The sequence below is a fragment of the Arachis hypogaea genome, chromosome 13 (genome assembly GCF_003086295.3).
Source record: "Arachis hypogaea cultivar Tifrunner chromosome 13, arahy.Tifrunner.gnm2.J5K5, whole genome shotgun sequence".
NCBI classification, from domain to species: Eukaryota; Viridiplantae; Streptophyta; class Magnoliopsida; order Fabales; family Fabaceae; genus Arachis; species Arachis hypogaea.
In genome coordinates, this window is record NC_092048.1 from 127458177 (window position 1) to 127476335 (window position 18159).

Below are 18159 nucleotides of genomic sequence, written 5' to 3' on the forward strand. Positions count from 1 at the left end.
CTGTTACACAATAATAGGTATATGCTTTTATAGTACAGAACCCAAATTGCACTTATTCCGCTGTCCCACTATTATTCTACATAAAGCATGTGTGAGCAGGAATATCTACACATGACCTATGTTACAACATGGAAAGATAAGATTTTATTGTCACGAACAATGTAGAGTCACAGTGGTTGGTTCAATTTGTGGCCAATCAAACCCCAACTTGTTATTAGCAATCCAGTTTGCAGTCAATAGCTTCTGCAACAGTCAAGAAGACCCTTTCTCCGATTCTCTTGATCACTTGCCACCTTGGATTGGCAATGGCTAACTGAGAGAAATTTATAGCAGTTGGTAACACAATATAATGAACAATGTAGAACCTGAAAGCAAATGGAATATCTGCCTTACCTGTTTCCCACTTGAAACCAGACTCTTATAAAGTTCCTCTAGAGAAGCAATTCCTGAGGTGTCAATGCTCACCAAATCTACCATCATAATTAAAGTGGTGTGTTGCTCATTGCCCGGTGCTGCTTCTTCATGAATGATCCATTTCATGATCCTTAATTAAAAACAAAATTTGCTGAGATGAGTTTTAAACGCTTATTGGAAGTTGCTAAATATCTTTCTCTGACAGAGTTGGCATTAGAAAAGCAACGCAAGGGTGACGAGTTAAACCCAAAATGGTCCTATGATTGGCATCATGCAATCAAATCGTCCCTAAAATTCTAATTGCACTAATTACGTTTTTGAGATTGAAAAAAATGCATCATATTAGTCTCTGACTTATTTTCCATTAATGACGTGATGACATGCATGATGACGTGAACTGTAAGTGACACGTCACTTCATGATTTGGCCACGTATAATGGTATGATGATGTGGTGACCAGTGACACGTGGCATGCTGACGTGGATGATTGTGCCACGTGTCACAATGTTATTTGGCCACGTGTCTGTTTGTGTCATGTGTCGCAACAGTATTCGTCCACGTATCATCCATTATGTCATCGTTGTATATGCACCAAATTAGTCCCTCACTTTGCATTAAGTGACTCATTTTAGTCTCTGAAATTGAATGTCGTGCACCAAACTAGTCTCTTCACCAATTTTTTCTCATTTTTTTAAAATTTAAAATTTTAATATCTTGGATACACTAATTTCAATTCTATTTTTTCATATATCGTTTAAATACAAGTGCTTTTATAAATAATTTTAAGATTTTAGTTTTAATTATATAATTTTTTAATAATTTAACATTAGTAAATTTTGTAATATATAAGTATGTTATTATAAAAAAAATAATTATATGATTGATTAGACACATTTTTTTCATAAAAAAAATGTGTTTTTAACAAGAAATTAATAATTAAAATAAACATTTTTTTCTTATAAAATACACGTTTTTGTTATGTGTAAATGAGCCAGATTGAAGGCACTTCAAGCACCCTCACTACCATCTTTGACCTCTGCAGTCTAGACGAAAGAGGTCGGAGATGGTAATGAGAGAAGCTTGAAATGCCTTCACGTCAACTCCAAGATAGCGGTTATTAGGGTATCTGCAAGGAAAAAAATATTTTATAAAAGTACTGAAAGAGGTCGGAGATGGTAGTGAAGGTACTTGAAAAGCCTTCACGTCAACTCCAAGTCGGCGGTTAGGGTATTCGCAAGAGAAAAAATATTTTATAAAAACATTTTTATTTGAAGAACGTGTGAAAAAATAGAATTGAAATTAATGCATTCAAAAATATTGAGAATTTTGAATTTATAGAAAAAATGAGAAAAAACTGATGAAGGGACTAGTTTGGTGCATGACATTCAATTTCAGGGACTAAAATGAGTCACTTAATGCAAAGTGAGAGACTAATTTGGTGCATATACAACGATGACATACTGGATAACAAGTGGACGAATACTGTTGCGACACGTGGCACAAACGGACACGTGGCCAAATAACATTGTGACACGTGGCACAACTATCCACGTCAGCATGCCACGTGTCATTGGTCACCACATTATCATACCATCACACGTGGCCAAATCATGAAGTGACACGTGTCACTTACAGTCCACGTCATCGTGCCATGCCATCACGTCGTTAATGAAAAATGGGTCAGAGACTAATATGGTGCACTTTTTTCAATCTCAGAGACGTAATTAGTGCAATTAGAATCTCAAAGACGATTTTAGTGCACGAGGCCAATCTAAGGGATCATTTGGGGGTTTAACTCCAAGGAAAACTTAACACGAATGATTCCAACCCGTGGAGTGTTAAGACTTATGACCTCCAATGGATATCAATATGATCTTTGCAAATATAATTTTCTTAATTTAGCTTCACGCATCTATTAGTAATATATTAAAAAATAACTGTCTTTTACATTGACTAACTGAATAGTCATTTAAAAAAATAGATGTAATTGTATAACTGTGTAAAACGTTTTACACTGTATAAAAATTAAACTCTTCTAATCAATTTGGGTTTGGCGAGTGGTTAGCCCCTTAAGCTCTTCTTTTTTAATCTTAACTTTTCATATTCTCTTACTCTATATTCTTATGTAAATTACACTATTGCTTTCAATGTTAATATTAATTCTTTTTAATAGGTATAAATTTAATTGAAATATAATTCCTTTTCTTCTCTTTTCATACTCATTACTCATTTTTATATTTATTATATAAATTAATATTCACTTCACACATTTTCTTTACCTCCTTTCGCATAATCTTATACATCTTTTTCTTTCTCCTTTCTCTCTCCATTCTTACTAATTTTTTTGCACAATTAGAATTTGGTTGATGACCATAATTTTTATTTGGTTTAATTACTCTGTTGGTCCCTATAATTTCGCGAAATTTTTAATTAGGTTCTTATACTTTTTTTCCTTTCAATTGGGTCCCTATACGTTAATTTTTTTTCAATTTAGTCCGTATCGTCATAAAACCGTTTGAAATAACAGAATATTCCATCAAAAAATCGAATATTCTCATAATTTAGTTAAAAAAACCTAATTAAAAACATCTCTATTTTTTTGAAATACCAAAAATACCCTTTATATTTTGTCCCCCAAAATTAGAGAACTCTAACTACCCCTAAGTTATTCTCCTAAGTTCCCAATTGGATTTCTCCTCCGTTCACACTCTGCTGCCGTCTTCCATGGCGTCGTCGTCGTCCGTCGCTGGGTGGTCGTCGTCCCTCTGCGTCGTCCACGGGTGCTCTGTTCTGCTCCGCTCGTCCGCCTTGCCTATTGCATCCCCTCGTCTCGCCTTGCCTCACCGCGCCTCAGGTGCCTTGTCTCGAATTGTCGCTCCTCGACTCTGTTTCGGTGTCTGGACTGGTTCTGCAACAACAGGTGATGATTGAATTTTATTTTAGTTTTTCAACTGTTGGATCGGAGGAGATGAACCAGGTTGCATGTGGGAAGAAAACCAGTCAGATGGCTTTCATTTGTTTGAATTGCAAAGATCGGGAGTATAATGAACATGTGGGTTTCTGTCAACGTTGGGTAATAATTCTTCTCAGTAATGTCTCCTTCCCACTACACTAAGAACGGGAGAAATGTTATGCTTAAAACAACTAGTAGTCAAATGGCATCCTCTCCCGATTCTAATGCTTCAGGTACAATGTTGAGAAATCTTGATTGTTAAATACCTCTAATTTTGTTTATGCTTATTTTTGGTTGCTGCTTGTATGTAATTTGACTTTATTTGATTAGGTAATCAGCATCCTGAATGACAAGAAGAACCAATTGATCTAGTTGTGAAGCTTAGTTTGCTAAAATTAATTTTGATTGTGTTAAAAAATTTTGATTATGAGTTCTGATTATGTATTTTATCTGTAATTAATTGATTATGTTAGAAATAAGAAAAGAGGTAAGATTGGAGATAAGGTGTTTGATTAAATGCCTTTGAGAGAGTTGAATTGATTATGAGTTCTGATTATGTATTTTATCTATTATTAATTGATTATGAGTGTAATTGATTATGAGTTGAATTGATTATGAGTTCTGATTATGCCTTTGAAAAGAAACCCTCACTCCTGCATTCTTCTTGCTGTATGTGTGTGCATTGGTAATATCTTGTTTCAACGAATAATATGTGGTAGGTGTATTCATAAAGTATCTTTGAAAACTCTTTTTTCCCTCTGTTCAGATGATATATGGGGAATGAAATAGGAAATTAAATTTGCACTTTCATCACTCCCAAAAGAATTAATTCATAACTATGTATCTCCTGCATGAACTGCTCATTGTTGAATGCCGAGTATATTGTTAAAGTTATTAACCTTTTCACAATCACAGGTTGTGTGAAATATGTGGTGAGACTGCAAAAAATATTTCAGAATCACAGGTTATCAATAATTCATTTATGGAAGAGTGGAACGAAAGTAGGTTCATAGACGGTGGTAATAGTACCTCAATCAGCTTGTTTGGAAGATGCTGGCGTGGACAGCCATTCTGTAACTTTTTGATAGCATGCTTGGTCATAACTTTTGTTCTACCATGGTTCTTCCGTGTAAATATGTTCTAGAAAGAGAGTTAGATACTGTGATGAGTTCTTCATTATTTCCGGCGCACATACTTTGGAACGGGTATTAACCTTGTCCAAATTTCCATATCTCAAGGTTTGTGCCTGAAGCTTCAATGTACAAAAAATGTTACCAGTTAGGGAACTCACGGCCAAATGGTTTCATTATATGAGATTCCACGGATTTGATGTGTGTCTTTTCTTCTGAGATATATACATTGTTCATATAGAGAGATTACTTTAAGGGTCCAAAAAAAGAAAGGGCAAAAAAGTTATTTGTGGTGATTTAGATGTTGTGTTAGAATTCAATACCTAATTTGTTGAAAAAAAAAAGCAAACAAACAATAATATTTTCTTCTCTTGGTTCCTTTATTTTAATAAATTCTTTATCTTGTTTTATTGTATAAAATTTGATTTGTTATATTTTTGGGGATAATTTTGACAATTTATTTTATATATATTTATTATTATTATTATTTCTGTTTTATTTTATCCATTTTTTTTAGTTGTTCTTAAGATAAGATATTTTGAAAGTTAAAAAAAAAAAGAGAGAGAAGGTATTTTTGGTATAATTTATATATAAATAAGCAAAAGAATGATAGTGACAAAATAAAAAGGATTATAGGAATATCTTTTTTGTTGTAGAATCATTGAATAGGGATTATAGGAATATCTTTCATTGAATATTTATAGTTTTATCGAATTTTCAATTAAGTCCCTATACTTTTTTTCTTTTCAATTGAGTCCCTAAGGGTATACAAGTAATTTCACAATTCACTAACATTTTTTTAATGTTTAACGTTAATAAGGATTAAATTGAAAAAAAAATTAACGTATAGGGACCCAATTGAAAGGAAAAAAAGTATAAGGACCTAATTGAAAATTTTGCGAAACTATAGAGACCAACAAAGTAATTAAACCTTTTTATTTTTATTTCTTTTAATTTACTAAACGTATGTATTAAGTGATTGTGTGATTGTATTTATTAATTTGTTTATTTCTTTATGTAATTATGCTCATGAGTTATATAGTATTTTTGTCACGTATATATCATTTCTTTTTTTTTCAATAATTTATATTTTTTTAATATTATTTAGTTATAATAATATTATTGAAAATACATGTAGTCATAATTCATGAAAAATAAAATAAAAAAATTGAATATCGTTTTTAATTATCAAAACATTAATAATATTTACTATATAAATCAATATTCACTTTACGGATTTTATTTTATCTCTTATAACATAATTTTATATCTCTTTCTCTTTTTTTTTCTTCATTTTTACTAATTTTTTGCACAACTAAAATTTGATTGATGACCATAATTTTTTTTTTAAATTTGCTAATGTATGTATTAAGTGATTGTATTTATTAATTTTTCTATTTCTTTGTGTAATTATATTCATAAGTTATATAGTGTATTTATCGTTTATATATCACTTCTTTTTTTCAATAATTTATATATATTTTAATATTATTTATTTATAATAATATTATTAAAAATACACATTTTCATAATTTATAAAAAATAAAATTAAAAAATTAAATATTATTTTTAATTATTAAAACATTAACATTTTTAAAATTTTTTTTAGTTTTTGTCTCTAAATCTTAATTTTTCTATTTTTGTCAATCGTTCAAACGCTACCTAGGCTAATAGAATTCGGTTATTGCATTTGTTGCCCGCTTCAGCCATCTTGGCAATTTCAGCCTAAAAAAACAGCAGTAGCACCGACCGATGCTGCCACTGCCACCTAAATACATGGACCAAACTTAAAAAATTCAAAAAAAATGAAAAGTATTTCTTTCTAACACCGTGTTAATATCGGATTTTAACTCTGTAACTCGGCTCTAAACTAGACTAAACTAAACTCATTTTTATATCCTTGAATTTTACTCCTATATAAAAATCATCACTTTATTTTAATTAATGTGGAGAAGTTTGTAGGTACTTTGGTAAATTAAAAATTTTACTAAAAAAATATTAGAAAACTATTAGAATTTATTGTTTTTACTATCAATAAATTATCGATATTTAAAAATATAAAATTTATTAAATTACTAAATTAAAGAAATTAGACTAAATAAATTAAATTGATGACTAAATAATAGCAAAAAATAATAATCCTCTAACATTTTTTTTTACTCTATTCAATTTATGTTGTAATATATCCATAGGTTATTTTAATTTTTAAAAATAATTTTTCGAATTTATAAAAAAAAAAATTGTACTTTCTTCTTTAAATGGACTATTCTCTCCTTCCAAAATTGTTAATATATGTCACGACATAAATAGAATAAAGCAAATATGATATTTTTACTCTTAGGGCACCTAAAAGGGTTTCATTAACGTGTACCTATATATTGATGCTTTAGATTGTGAACATTTTCATGTAAAAAAGTTGCGCTACCCCTACCTCAATGGCAATGTATACAGAACGCTGGCTATATTATTGATTTAAAAAAATTATACCTTTTTATTGTTAAAATTTTAGTTTTTATATATATGCTGAGTTCAAACTTCTTGAAACCATTGAAAACGAGATAAATTAACTATCACTACTTGATTAATATGGTATTGGTAAAAAAAATCACAAAATGCTTTAACTGGTCCTTTTTTTTTTTTTTCAAAAAGAAAAGTAACTAATATATTTGGATCTATTTATGTTGTAAAATAATGGAATGTATCAGAAATTCCAGATTACATGAAACATCAAAGTCTGTGATGAGTTATCACATATAGTTTGGTGCGAAGCTTAACTTGAATGTTGTTGGTGTTGCCAGATATGGTGAAGAACATGCAACAATCATATAAGATTAATAACAGATGAGAGGCAGCTACAGAAATGATAGTATATTATAATTAATAAGAAAAATTATAGAGATTGAGATGGCGTCACTTGGAAGATGATTTCTTGCGAGGAATGCATTTGTGGATGAGCCCCCCTCCTTCTCCTCCCTCGTTTTCTTCCATTCCCAGCCTGCTGCTTCGTCTGCATAAAAACGCTTGATCATCACTCGTCTCAATTTTTCACGTAATGAGAGTCATAAATGTAACTACCTTTGTTCGTCGTAGGAATTAGATCTGGTGAGTTGTGGCTCCGATGGGGATGGGGCTTGGGCTTTGATGGATTCGAGGAGGCTGCCACTGAAGTATTCCTTATCCTCACATTGCAACTTCCCCACAGTCTCCCTTTTCTTGGTGGTCCCCACATTGCTCTCCAAAGCGGAGCTACCGCACGCTATCAGCTGCAGCAGAACCGAGTGACGACTCGGTGTTGCTCCTTCATCTTCTAACACTCCGCTCATTACCTTGGTGGTTCAGCTTTTCAGCCAGAGTAGCAGCACCTGGAACAGGGGCAGCGCCAAGTGCTGCCGAAACTGTACTTGTGTTGATGTGAAGGAGTTCTTCGGTGGATACACCTCTGGAGCAGCGGGAATGGGGTGTGGTTGTGGAACTCGTTTTATCTCCCTGCTCCTCCTCATCGTCATCAACATCATCATATGCATATCCTTGGCGTTCTGAATTGGAATTGATGCGTCTTAATGGTAGAGAGAGATTGAAAAAAAGTAGATGAGAAGAGGGAATGAAGTAGCGTACCGGTGGAAGGTTGAAGAAGCTGAGATCCTTTGAGTACATATTCTTCTTCTCCTCCTTGAGAGGGGTGTAGTATATCCTTGGGTGCCAAGTCATGCCAGACGTAACCGCTCTTATACTTCCTTTTACTAGACCATGAGTATTGCAAGGGCATGGCAGTACCTCTGAGAGCCATGAGGCGATCAAACACGTGCTTCAAGCGAAGAGGTAGTTGCGAGGGCAGAAGGGTAAGTTCCATCAAGTGTGGATGCTCTAAGAGCCCGTTTCGGGAGAGGTAGTAAACAACTTGAACCTTCCTGCTACCTGAACAACGAGGACTGGGACCGGGACCGGGACCCTTCAACCTCCACGTTTTTACACGCTCAGGGCTCGTCTCTCTCTTGCTCCTCCATAATCTTTCCCTTTCTGAACCAACTTCCATCTTCCTATAACGACATACAGCACCACAAGAGAAATTAATATGGAGAAAAGGAAACACACTTGTTGCATTGCATGGCAAGCAGAGTACAGTGGACCTTAAAACAAGCGCAAAACCAGGATTCCTTTTAGAAAGCGAAACACATCACGTATTACATATCACTCTCTTATTAAATTATTAATCAACTCATTCCATGTGTTATTGATTGAATAGAGGGTTGAGACAGAAGTGACCTTTGCCTGAGATTGCTTGCAGAATCAGATACTGGTCACAAGTTTGTCTTCTCTGAATTCTCTCTATCCAGTATCCAGGGGCTGTTCCCCACGGGTCAATACAGTCTCATCTTAAACAGTTCGTTAACACTTGGTATATTAGTATCATTATATTTTTAAATATGATATTAGAACATCCTAGTGCAGTGAACACAGTAGAAAGCAGAGGATTACTTAAGAGCTGAGTAGGGGCCTAGGGGGACCTCGTCTCCCCTCCTCTTGTCCCATCCTATGCTATAGAGCCTACTCTCTTCCTTAATGGAGGAACCAGCTTTATCTGCACCATTCCCTCGATGCCCCCACAATATTTCCCACTTCTGGAAATACATAATGCAATATTGTCAACTTTCTCTACTCCCAGCTTCACATGATTCCATAATCGATATCTGCAATTTAACTCGAGTTACTTTTATGCCACAGTTGACTTCCCTCCTTCACATGCTTCCAATTCTCTCTGTTTAGCTTTAGTCCTCAAAAGTAATTGAACAACCTTGTTCACATTAATAATTTACTTTTTTTTTTTTTAAATAATAATATTAGGATATCTTTTTTGTCAAGTTATATCCTAACATACACATACCTTCTCCTCCCCATGGGTTTTATACTTTTATATAACTACTACCTAATCAAATAAGGCATATATAAATGTCATTAGACCTAGCTTCGAAATGCAGGCAAATGGCAGTTTTTGTTTTTGGTAAAAAAGAGGCCCTTAGGCCGAAATGGCAATCTTATGTATACGTGTTTTAAGCAATTTATATAAGGCCTATGTGGGCTAGCACTAACTCATATAACCTCTATTGGGCTTATAACACATCTCCCTTAATAAGGCCCAAATATAGAATGTCAGCTAGTTCTGGTGTTGGGCCTTTATGACTCCTAATTCTTAGGCCTAGAATATTTACAGATCAACGCGTGCTAGCCGAAACAATAAAAGCCCTGATCAAATAAAAGCCCTGTCCAATATGAAACAGTTTTGGTCCCTAGTCCTACTCATTTGCACTTTAAGCTGGCATATACAGTAGGTAGTAGTAATCTGTCTTTTAATGAGAAGTCAAATTGATTAAGACATAGCAACAAACAGCGGTTGTATCTGCCAAGGATGCTATGGCTAACCCCTGCCTACTCTATTACTCTGTTAATGGCATTAGGAATCACTTATTGGATTAAGAAACAAGCAAGTAAAGTATCATATATGTTTGCATTGACACTTTTCTATTTCCAGTTTTACTTGATTAATTATAGCCATTACGGTATTACACATTCTTGTATGAGAGATTCAGTGTGAAGAGCGTGTTGCTGTTTTAATCTAAACAGAAAGTTTTACATTACACAACTAAAACTAAAGAAAATATTCCGCCTCATAGTAAAAAATTTTAAAGTACTATATTAGAATTTAATTATGTACGATTTGTTTTTATACCTAGAGATATATTCAAAGGGCTTTTGATATAATATATCTCACAAAAATTTAAAGAACTGAGTATATATAGCTATTGTTTAGCATTACTGTAAAAGCATATTTTAACGAAACTCTTTCTACTTTGGCATAATTGAGCCAAGACTTTTTATGGGAATGTAATGTATGAGAATGACGCATACATAATAAAGTGGTAGGGGTTGAGAGTCATGACTCATGAGAGCTACCTGTTTTGTCTTTAGAAAGAAAGTTATTTCTAGAATCAATCCTTCGTATAAGCTGTTGCCTGCAAGAAGCTGCACGCTAAGCACTCATGGAGTCATAGTCATCATTCAATGATCAATCGCATATATTTAGTTTATTTTATTCTCTTTTATAATAAATAGTTTAAATACCCTATGGACGTATCGCTTAGTGACTACGTTTTCTTTGTAAATGATATTTAATGAGTAATTCATGTTCTCGGTATAAAGTACCCGAGAGTCGAACAATACTTTTCAACAACCCAGGCTTTACTAAGAAAATAGTAATCTTAATTTGAATATATGATCTAAGTATAAAAAGTGTAGTTATATCACATCAAAATCCAAAATAATATAGTGGGTGTCATGCATATTACAATTAATTAAATGCGGACGATCATTGCTTGGAATCTTGTGTTGCAAAAAGACATGAAAAATAATTTCCGGTGATGTGGCATTTTCAGCATACTCCAGTATACGTAGGACAATTAATGTAGAAATAGAAGAAGATGATCAGCCACTACATAAAAGTAGCAATGCACCCAGCTAGGTTTCAAGTATAATAGTCTCATGTACACCAAGATAATAATTAATTAACCAAGCACGCACTTTTGCAGAGATGTCTCTAAACAGTGAAACCATTATTATTTATATGCTATATCCTCGTGGGTAACGCTCACTCCACACACACAAACACAAGCAATAGTGGAGTAAAATGAACAACCGATTCTTCTTCTTGAGCCTTGTGGTTGCCCTCTGTCACTATGTTGCTGTTGCTGAAGAATCTGGAAACAGTAGTTCCTCTTTGACGCTTAGAGCTGTGAACCTTGGAAATTGGCTCCTTATTGAAGGATGGATGAAACCTTCTCTCTTTGATGGGATTCCCAATAAAGATCTTTTAGTATGTTGTTGATTTGAAATGTATCACGTCCTGTTTATCATTTTCTTCCGTTACAAGATTAGCAATAATATGGAAAATTTCAGGATGGAACTCAAGTGCAGTTCATGTCAACCAAGCTGCAGACGTATCTCAGTGCAGAACATGGAGGAGGAAGCATTGTAGTTGCCAACCGCACCACCGCCAGGGGGTGGGAGACTTTCAGGGTTAGTTTAATTTACTGGATACAATGTTTTTTTTAGTTTCTAGGCAGCAACATAGGTATTTATATTATTATTTTTATAAAAAATAAATTGATATTTTTGTGTGTACAATTGTCAACAAAGTTGTGGAGAGTGAATGAAACATTCTTCAACTTTAGAGTGGCCAACAAGCAATTTATGGGATTGGAGAGTGAAGGTGAAGGAGGAAACAATGTAGTGGCAAATTCGGATTCAGCAAGCAGCAGCATGGAAACATTTCAGATTGTGAGGAATGATGGTGACCCAAACAGGGTTCGCATTAGAGCACCAAATGGCCTCTTTTTACAGGTAGGTGATCATGTTAAGTGTTAATGTTGTATAATATAATGTATGTAATGTAATGTAATAATAGTATTACTCTATGTAGGCTACATCGGAGACTAAGGTAAGTGCAGATTATGAAGGGTCAAGTTGGGAGGATAGTGATCCGTCTGTGTTCAAAATGATAATTTTGACAGAGAGCACGATAAGAGGGGAATACCAAATTACAAATGGCTATGGTCCTGAGAAAGCTCCTCAAATCATGAGGGTATAATAAACATATGTTTCATTAACAACTCATAACAAGGACTTTCTACTCTCTAATTGATTTTGATGGAGCTATGCAGGATCACTGGAATACGTATATCACAGAAGATGATTTCAAGTTCATGTCAGAGAATGGGGTAAATGCTGTGAGAGTTCCCGTAGGGTGGTGGATAGCTCAAGATCCAACACCACCAAAGCCATTTGTAGGGGGGTCATCGAAGATATTAGACAAGGCCTTCACATGGGCACAGTAAGACAAATTCAATTCAATTCAATTCTCACTATCATCAATGACAATGATGCTTGTGTTAATGTGATTGCAGAAAGTATGGGATGAAGGTAATCGTGGATCTGCATGCATGTCCAGGTTCACAAAATGGTAACCCCCATAGTGCCACCAGAGATGGATACCAGGAATGGGGAGATTCATACATACCTCACACTCTGGCTACCATAGACTTCCTAGCTCAAAGGTCTAAATTACATAAATGTCCATGCATTTTGTTGCATTCAATTGGTCTTACTTGTGGTGTGCATGCAGGTATGGAGATAGACCAAATCTAGCAGCAATAGAGTTGATGAATGAGCCTCGAAGGATGGATCTCGGAACCTTAAAGAAGTATTACCAAGCAGGCTATGATGTCGTACGGAAACACACTTCCACTGCTTATGTCATCATGTCTAACCCTCTTGATAGAGATTCAAAATCTCTTCTTTCCTTTGCCGGAGGTTTCAATAGAGTAGTCATTGATGTGCACTATTACAACCTGTTTGATCCCAAATTCAACAGCATGAATGTCAAACAGAATATAGATTATATTAGAAATCAAAGAGCCTCTGATCTTAGCTCTCTCACTGCATCCAATGGACCCCTCATCTTTGTTGGTAAGAGTCCTCTTTTAATTTATTGGATCATTGTAAATGTTGTTATTTTGACATACTAGTTTCATTTGGCAGGGGAGTGGAGTGGGGATTGGAGTGTGCATGATGCCTCAAAGGAAGATCACCGACAGTTTCTAAAGGCCCAAGTGGATGTATATTCTCGTGCCACATTTGGATGGGCTTATTGGTCCTACAAATGTGACTCTAACAATTGGAGCCTCAAGTGGATGATTGACAACAACTATGTCAGCTTCTAGATTCTCTCATTCACCATCTCCTCACCTCAATTCCACTTTTAAGTGTAAATTACACAAAGCAACATATTCTCACTATATAACGTTTATAATTACATACAGAAATAAGATTATAAATGTACCAAATGTTTAAAAATTACATGCATGGGACTTGAGATATACAATACAACTGAAAACAATTTCTCTAGGCAATTTGAAATAGCTGAGCAAAAACTCCTTCAAGTTGTTATTGTCTGCTTTCTGATATTTGTTATATGACTTGACTTGATTGAATGCAACTTAACTACTTTTCCACCCACCGCTACTTATAAAGCAATGAGATTGCTTGCTCTCATAGGATCATCATGACATCATCTAACACTCACAATTCACATGCGACATACTTATCAGAACACTATCTTCATTAGAGGGCAAAGAACTAATCCGGCACGGATCTGAGATCCATTTAAGAGTTTGTTGCTGGCCAATGGGTCACTGCATAGACAAGGCGGAATTCGAACTCCTGAGACTTGTTTAAGCGGACGAGTGAGCCCAAGTTGGTTAAGCCTTCAACCTTTGTTAAGAAAAAATGACCTATTTCTTTTTTGGTTCTTTCTTTTCGAAGAGAATTGCTAAAGTAGGCCAAGCCCAAATTGTGTTTTGTATGGCTTAAGCCCAAAATGTGCCCTTCTGCTTCTTATGGATAGGCTATCATCAAGACTCAAAAAATGGATGGGCTATCATCAGATGAATTAATTGGTACTTAATTATGTCAATTAAACGGGTAAACAGCTAGTCACCAAAAAGAACGGGTAAACAGCTGCCACTCCATCTGACCCCCGAAAAAAAAATGGTAAACAGAAAATGACAATGATATTTGTGTCGCCACTCGCCTTCCCAAAATTATATATATATTTTGTAGCCCAAAAATAATTAGACATAACTCAAAATAAACGAGCTCCCCCTCAATGGGCCCAATAAGGAGATTAGGCCAAAAAGACACACGGACTAACATGGGTACTCGATGTATGTGTCTAACCCGATTTAGAAAGCAAGTCATTATTCCTGGAGTGAACGTGAATCGGATCGGATCGGATTAGATATGACCAAAATTTCGATCCGATTTGCACTAAAATTATTGAATCTCATCTGCACTTTTTAAGTTTGGATATGATTCGATCCGATCCAATCCGAACATTTGCGGATCGGATAACAGATATATCCGCAAAATACAAAAATATTTTAAAAAGCTTATTTTTATTAAAAAATATATCAATAAAATTCATTTTTTCTATTCTTTTAAATATGTTTACTTTTAAAATAATATTAAACATATATTTATTAAATAATAAATTAAAATAATACAACATATATGATAATTATTAGTTGAAATAAAATATAAAAAGAATATTTATTTATTTATTTCTTTATTTTTGCGGATACGCAGGTATGCGGATCGGATATACGAATATCTACACAAAATCCGCAATCTGATCTGATTAGTGTGTGGATCTGATCCGATCCGATCCGATAGCCTTGCAGATCGGATCTATATCCGCAATTTTCGGATCGAATTCGAATAAATACCGCGGATATACGGATGATCACCCCTAATTATTCCCTCCACTACAATTATTATCCACATGGGAATATCTCAATAATGTAGGTTAATTTTCCATGTTATTGCAAGAGAATAAACCATTCATTATCTATACACAAGTAAGTGGTCGTCACTTTCTTTTATAAATACTCTATTAAACTCGAATATTTTTCAATTTTATTTCTAGCAAACATGCTTTAATTTTTGCTCATTTATACATTAAAATCTTTTCAAGTACTTCTAATTATCATCATAGAACTGACGTGATGGTATCTTAAGCATCTTTAGCATCATCTCCAACCTTATTTCACAAATTCCAATATTTATAATTCGTTTTAAGTATATATATGAATCAATCATTCAAGAAAATAAAAAAATAAAAAATTGAGGAGGAAAAAACCCAAAAAGAGCGACAAGGAGTCAAGGACCAATGAGCTATTAGAAAATAAAAGTTGTAAATTATAATTGAGGGAAATAATGTTGATGGGTCCTTCTCGAGAGAATACGACACCACGTACCCTAGCTTAGGTGTTTCCTTTAGCTCTGTGTACAATTGCCATTTCCTTCCTATTCCATATATACTACAATTATTGAGAACACGATGCAATAATTTTTGTCCAGATTAAGAAAGAAAGGAAAAAAAATTTTCAATGCACATGTACACCAACTCTTTACTTATTCAAATTCAATCTTGTTGAAAGAAATTAAGCAAAACTAGATGGTAGGAAAGTAGACTAATGTACACTTCATCAGTTCATCCCCGGATCAGGAAGGACGGATCATGGACGTACAATATCAAATTCCATATTAACATGTATAAATACTTATACAATAAATGCAAATTAATCATTTCTTTTATCTAATTTAATCTTATAATGATTTGATATAAATACGAGAGCAGGGTTAAAAACCTTAATCACTTGAAAAATTAAGTAAAGCTTAATTATAGCTCAGTAAACTCCATTTTCTTTTCACTTGTTGCGACGGGGGAGTGGCCGAGTGGAGGACTGGAGGTGATTTTTTTTAGAAGAAAAAATAAAAAGAAAGCAAAAAAAATTGTGATATGTTTATTTGTATTAGGAAATGGAGAAATTTGGAGAGTGATTATGACGGGACGGGTGGGGTGTCGTGGTGTGCGATGTGATATAAAAAGGAGAGGGAAAATGCTAAGTGTAGGGTAAAGAGCACCATAGCCGTAGGTGTCTATTTATTGTTTGGTCGTGGCTGCCATTGCCCATTGAAACAGTTCAGTTGTGATTTGTATTTTAGAGAACCATTCACTTATTGTTATTCACACAATTATTATGATAGTGGTGCCCGGACCGGACCTATATTTTGTATGTTATCCACTTAATTATCAGTGGGTTACATATTTGTGGACCCAAAAGATGGGTTAGCTGGACCCTTTCACTCTGATCAGACCTATTATGGCCCCAAATTTAGTCTGTAAAACGCTAAGAGGGAGAAAAGAAAAAGTAAAAAGAAGAAAGGAGACAGGTGTAAAATTGAAAGAAATGGAGATGCGGGGTATCGATCCCCGTACCTCTCGCATGCTAAGCGAGCGCTCTACCATCTGAGCTACATCCCCATGGATACTCTCAGTTAATATATATTTTATTTGACATAAACTAATTGAGGATAATGACTATTGGGAAACTTTCATTAGGAGATTATTACCTGAGGGTCTTAGGCATACAATACTACAATTCGAATAATAATGAACGAAATATCAAGATTATGACCTCCTGAACTGAACTCGCTGGTGTATATATATTTCAATGGGAAATACGTATGCTTTTATATAGAAACTCATCAGGATTAGAGTTGCCTAAGAAACACTAAGTGTGTATTTGGATTACAGTTTATAAACAGGAGTTTGTATAGAATTGATTTTGCAAACTTGATTTTTATGAAAAATAAGTGTGTTAATGTGATTTATGTTTGACAATCTTTATATCAAAATAGATTATAGTGAAATAAATGTTGTTTGGATTATACTATTCAAAATCACTTTTAAATAAAAAATTACTAAAAAAGACATCAATTAAAATAATTTTTTATATTATTCTATTATTTTACTTTAGATATTTGAATAAATCTTATTAATTTATTTTATAATAAAATTAATATTTATTTACTAAATTAAAGTAACATATAAAAATTAACAAAATATATTTTAATACATAAAAACACTAATAAATATTAAATTAAAAGATAAAACACTAATAAAATACATAAAAAATAGAGTAAAGTATCGTTTTTATCCCCAACGTTTGGGGTAAATCATATTTGTGTCCCTAACGTTTAAATCGTCCTATTTGTATCCCCAACGTTTGTAAAAGTGATTCAATGTTATCATGCCGTCAATTACATATCATAAACGCTTTAGTTTGAGTTTTAAAAATCTCAAGTTAGAATACAAATGTTTGGAATAGAATCGATGATCCACTCTGAAAAATAGCTCATCAAAAGTTGAAACTAATTTCTACAATATTTACATAATTCACTTTTTTAGGGGACATAATTGAATTTAAACACAAATAGTGGGTATAATATTAAAATCGAACACATCCAAGTGTGATATAATTGAGAATGAATAGTGAGAATAATTGAAAAATATAATATAATTTGTTAGTATAATTGATAGTAGGATAATATTGAATCACTTTTATAAACGTTAGAGATACAAATAGGATGATTTAAACGTTAGGGACACAAATAGGACTTACCCCAAACGTTGAGGACAAAAACGATACTTTACTCTAAAAAATAATATCTTATACAAAATTAGTACATAAAAAATAATATAAAAAAAAGTCAATGATAGAAATAAATAAAAAATAAAAAAGAACAAAGTCAAATAAAAATAAAAAAGACACTTTACATATTAAACATAAAGAACAATAAATAATAAAAAAAATTCATATGAACTAAAAAACAATAAAAAATAAAAATATAAGAGTATTATACATTTTATAATATTAAACAAAAAAAATATTTTATAATTTATTTTAGTGTCGTTAGTACTCTTTAATTTAGTATCATTTTAAACTATAATTTTTTATTATTTATGACTCTTTTGTTACTTATAATTAGTATATAATAAAAACAAAAATAAAGTACAGTAAGAAATACAATAAAAATAAAAAACAAAAACAAAAAAAAATCATATAAATACAATATATAATAATCACAACCAACAACATATATTATATGAACAAAAAAAATCTTTAGCGAAGAATATACATAAAAAAACATACAGAGAACTACTGTAAAATTAAGTGATTATGTGCATTCTTTTTATAGAAGAAATAA

The 18159-nt window shown here is 33.1% G+C and overlaps 2 protein-coding genes and 1 non-coding gene across 5 annotated transcripts; 1 reads left to right on the plus strand and 2 right to left on the minus strand.

Moving 5' to 3' along the window:
• Nucleotides 1-7151: 7151 nt before the first annotated feature.
• On the minus strand, nucleotides 7152-9146 carry LOC112733289 (protein SOSEKI 2). Of its 3 annotated transcripts, XR_003168204.3 has the most exons (4): nucleotides 8761-9146; nucleotides 8113-8534; nucleotides 7573-8033; nucleotides 7152-7504 (listed from the first exon to the last, which is right to left on the minus strand). XR_003168204.3 is itself a non-coding variant. In XM_025782206.3 (3 exons), exons 2-3 carry the CDS (start codon nucleotides 8528-8530, stop codon nucleotides 7798-7800), a joined length of 654 nt encoding a protein of 217 aa, XP_025637991.1. In that variant the 5' UTR covers nucleotides 8531-8534; nucleotides 8761-8944; the 3' UTR covers nucleotides 7152-7797. The 3 variants fall into 3 exon arrangements, 1 of the variants encoding a protein (XP_025637991.1); XR_003168205.3 differs by lacking the exon at nucleotides 8761-9146 and having other exon boundaries at nucleotides 8113-8678; XM_025782206.3 differs by having other exon boundaries at nucleotides 7152-8033; nucleotides 8761-8944.
• Nucleotides 9147-10430: 1284 nt separating this feature from the next.
• LOC112733290 (probable glucan 1,3-beta-glucosidase A) lies at nucleotides 10431-13457 on the plus strand. Its single transcript, XM_025782207.3, has 8 exons — nucleotides 10431-11362; nucleotides 11446-11565; nucleotides 11686-11889; nucleotides 11969-12130; nucleotides 12210-12379; nucleotides 12453-12602; nucleotides 12671-13014; nucleotides 13087-13457. The coding sequence occupies exons 1-8, from the start codon at nucleotides 11177-11179 to the stop codon at nucleotides 13266-13268; spliced, it is 1518 nt and encodes a 505-aa protein (XP_025637992.1). The 5' UTR covers nucleotides 10431-11176; the 3' UTR covers nucleotides 13269-13457.
• A 2902-nt stretch (nucleotides 13458-16359) lies between these two features.
• On the minus strand, nucleotides 16360-16432 carry TRNAA-AGC (transfer RNA alanine (anticodon AGC)). The gene has a single exon. It is a non-coding gene; the product is annotated as a tRNA-Ala (tRNA).
• Nucleotides 16433-18159: the final 1727 nt, after the last annotated feature.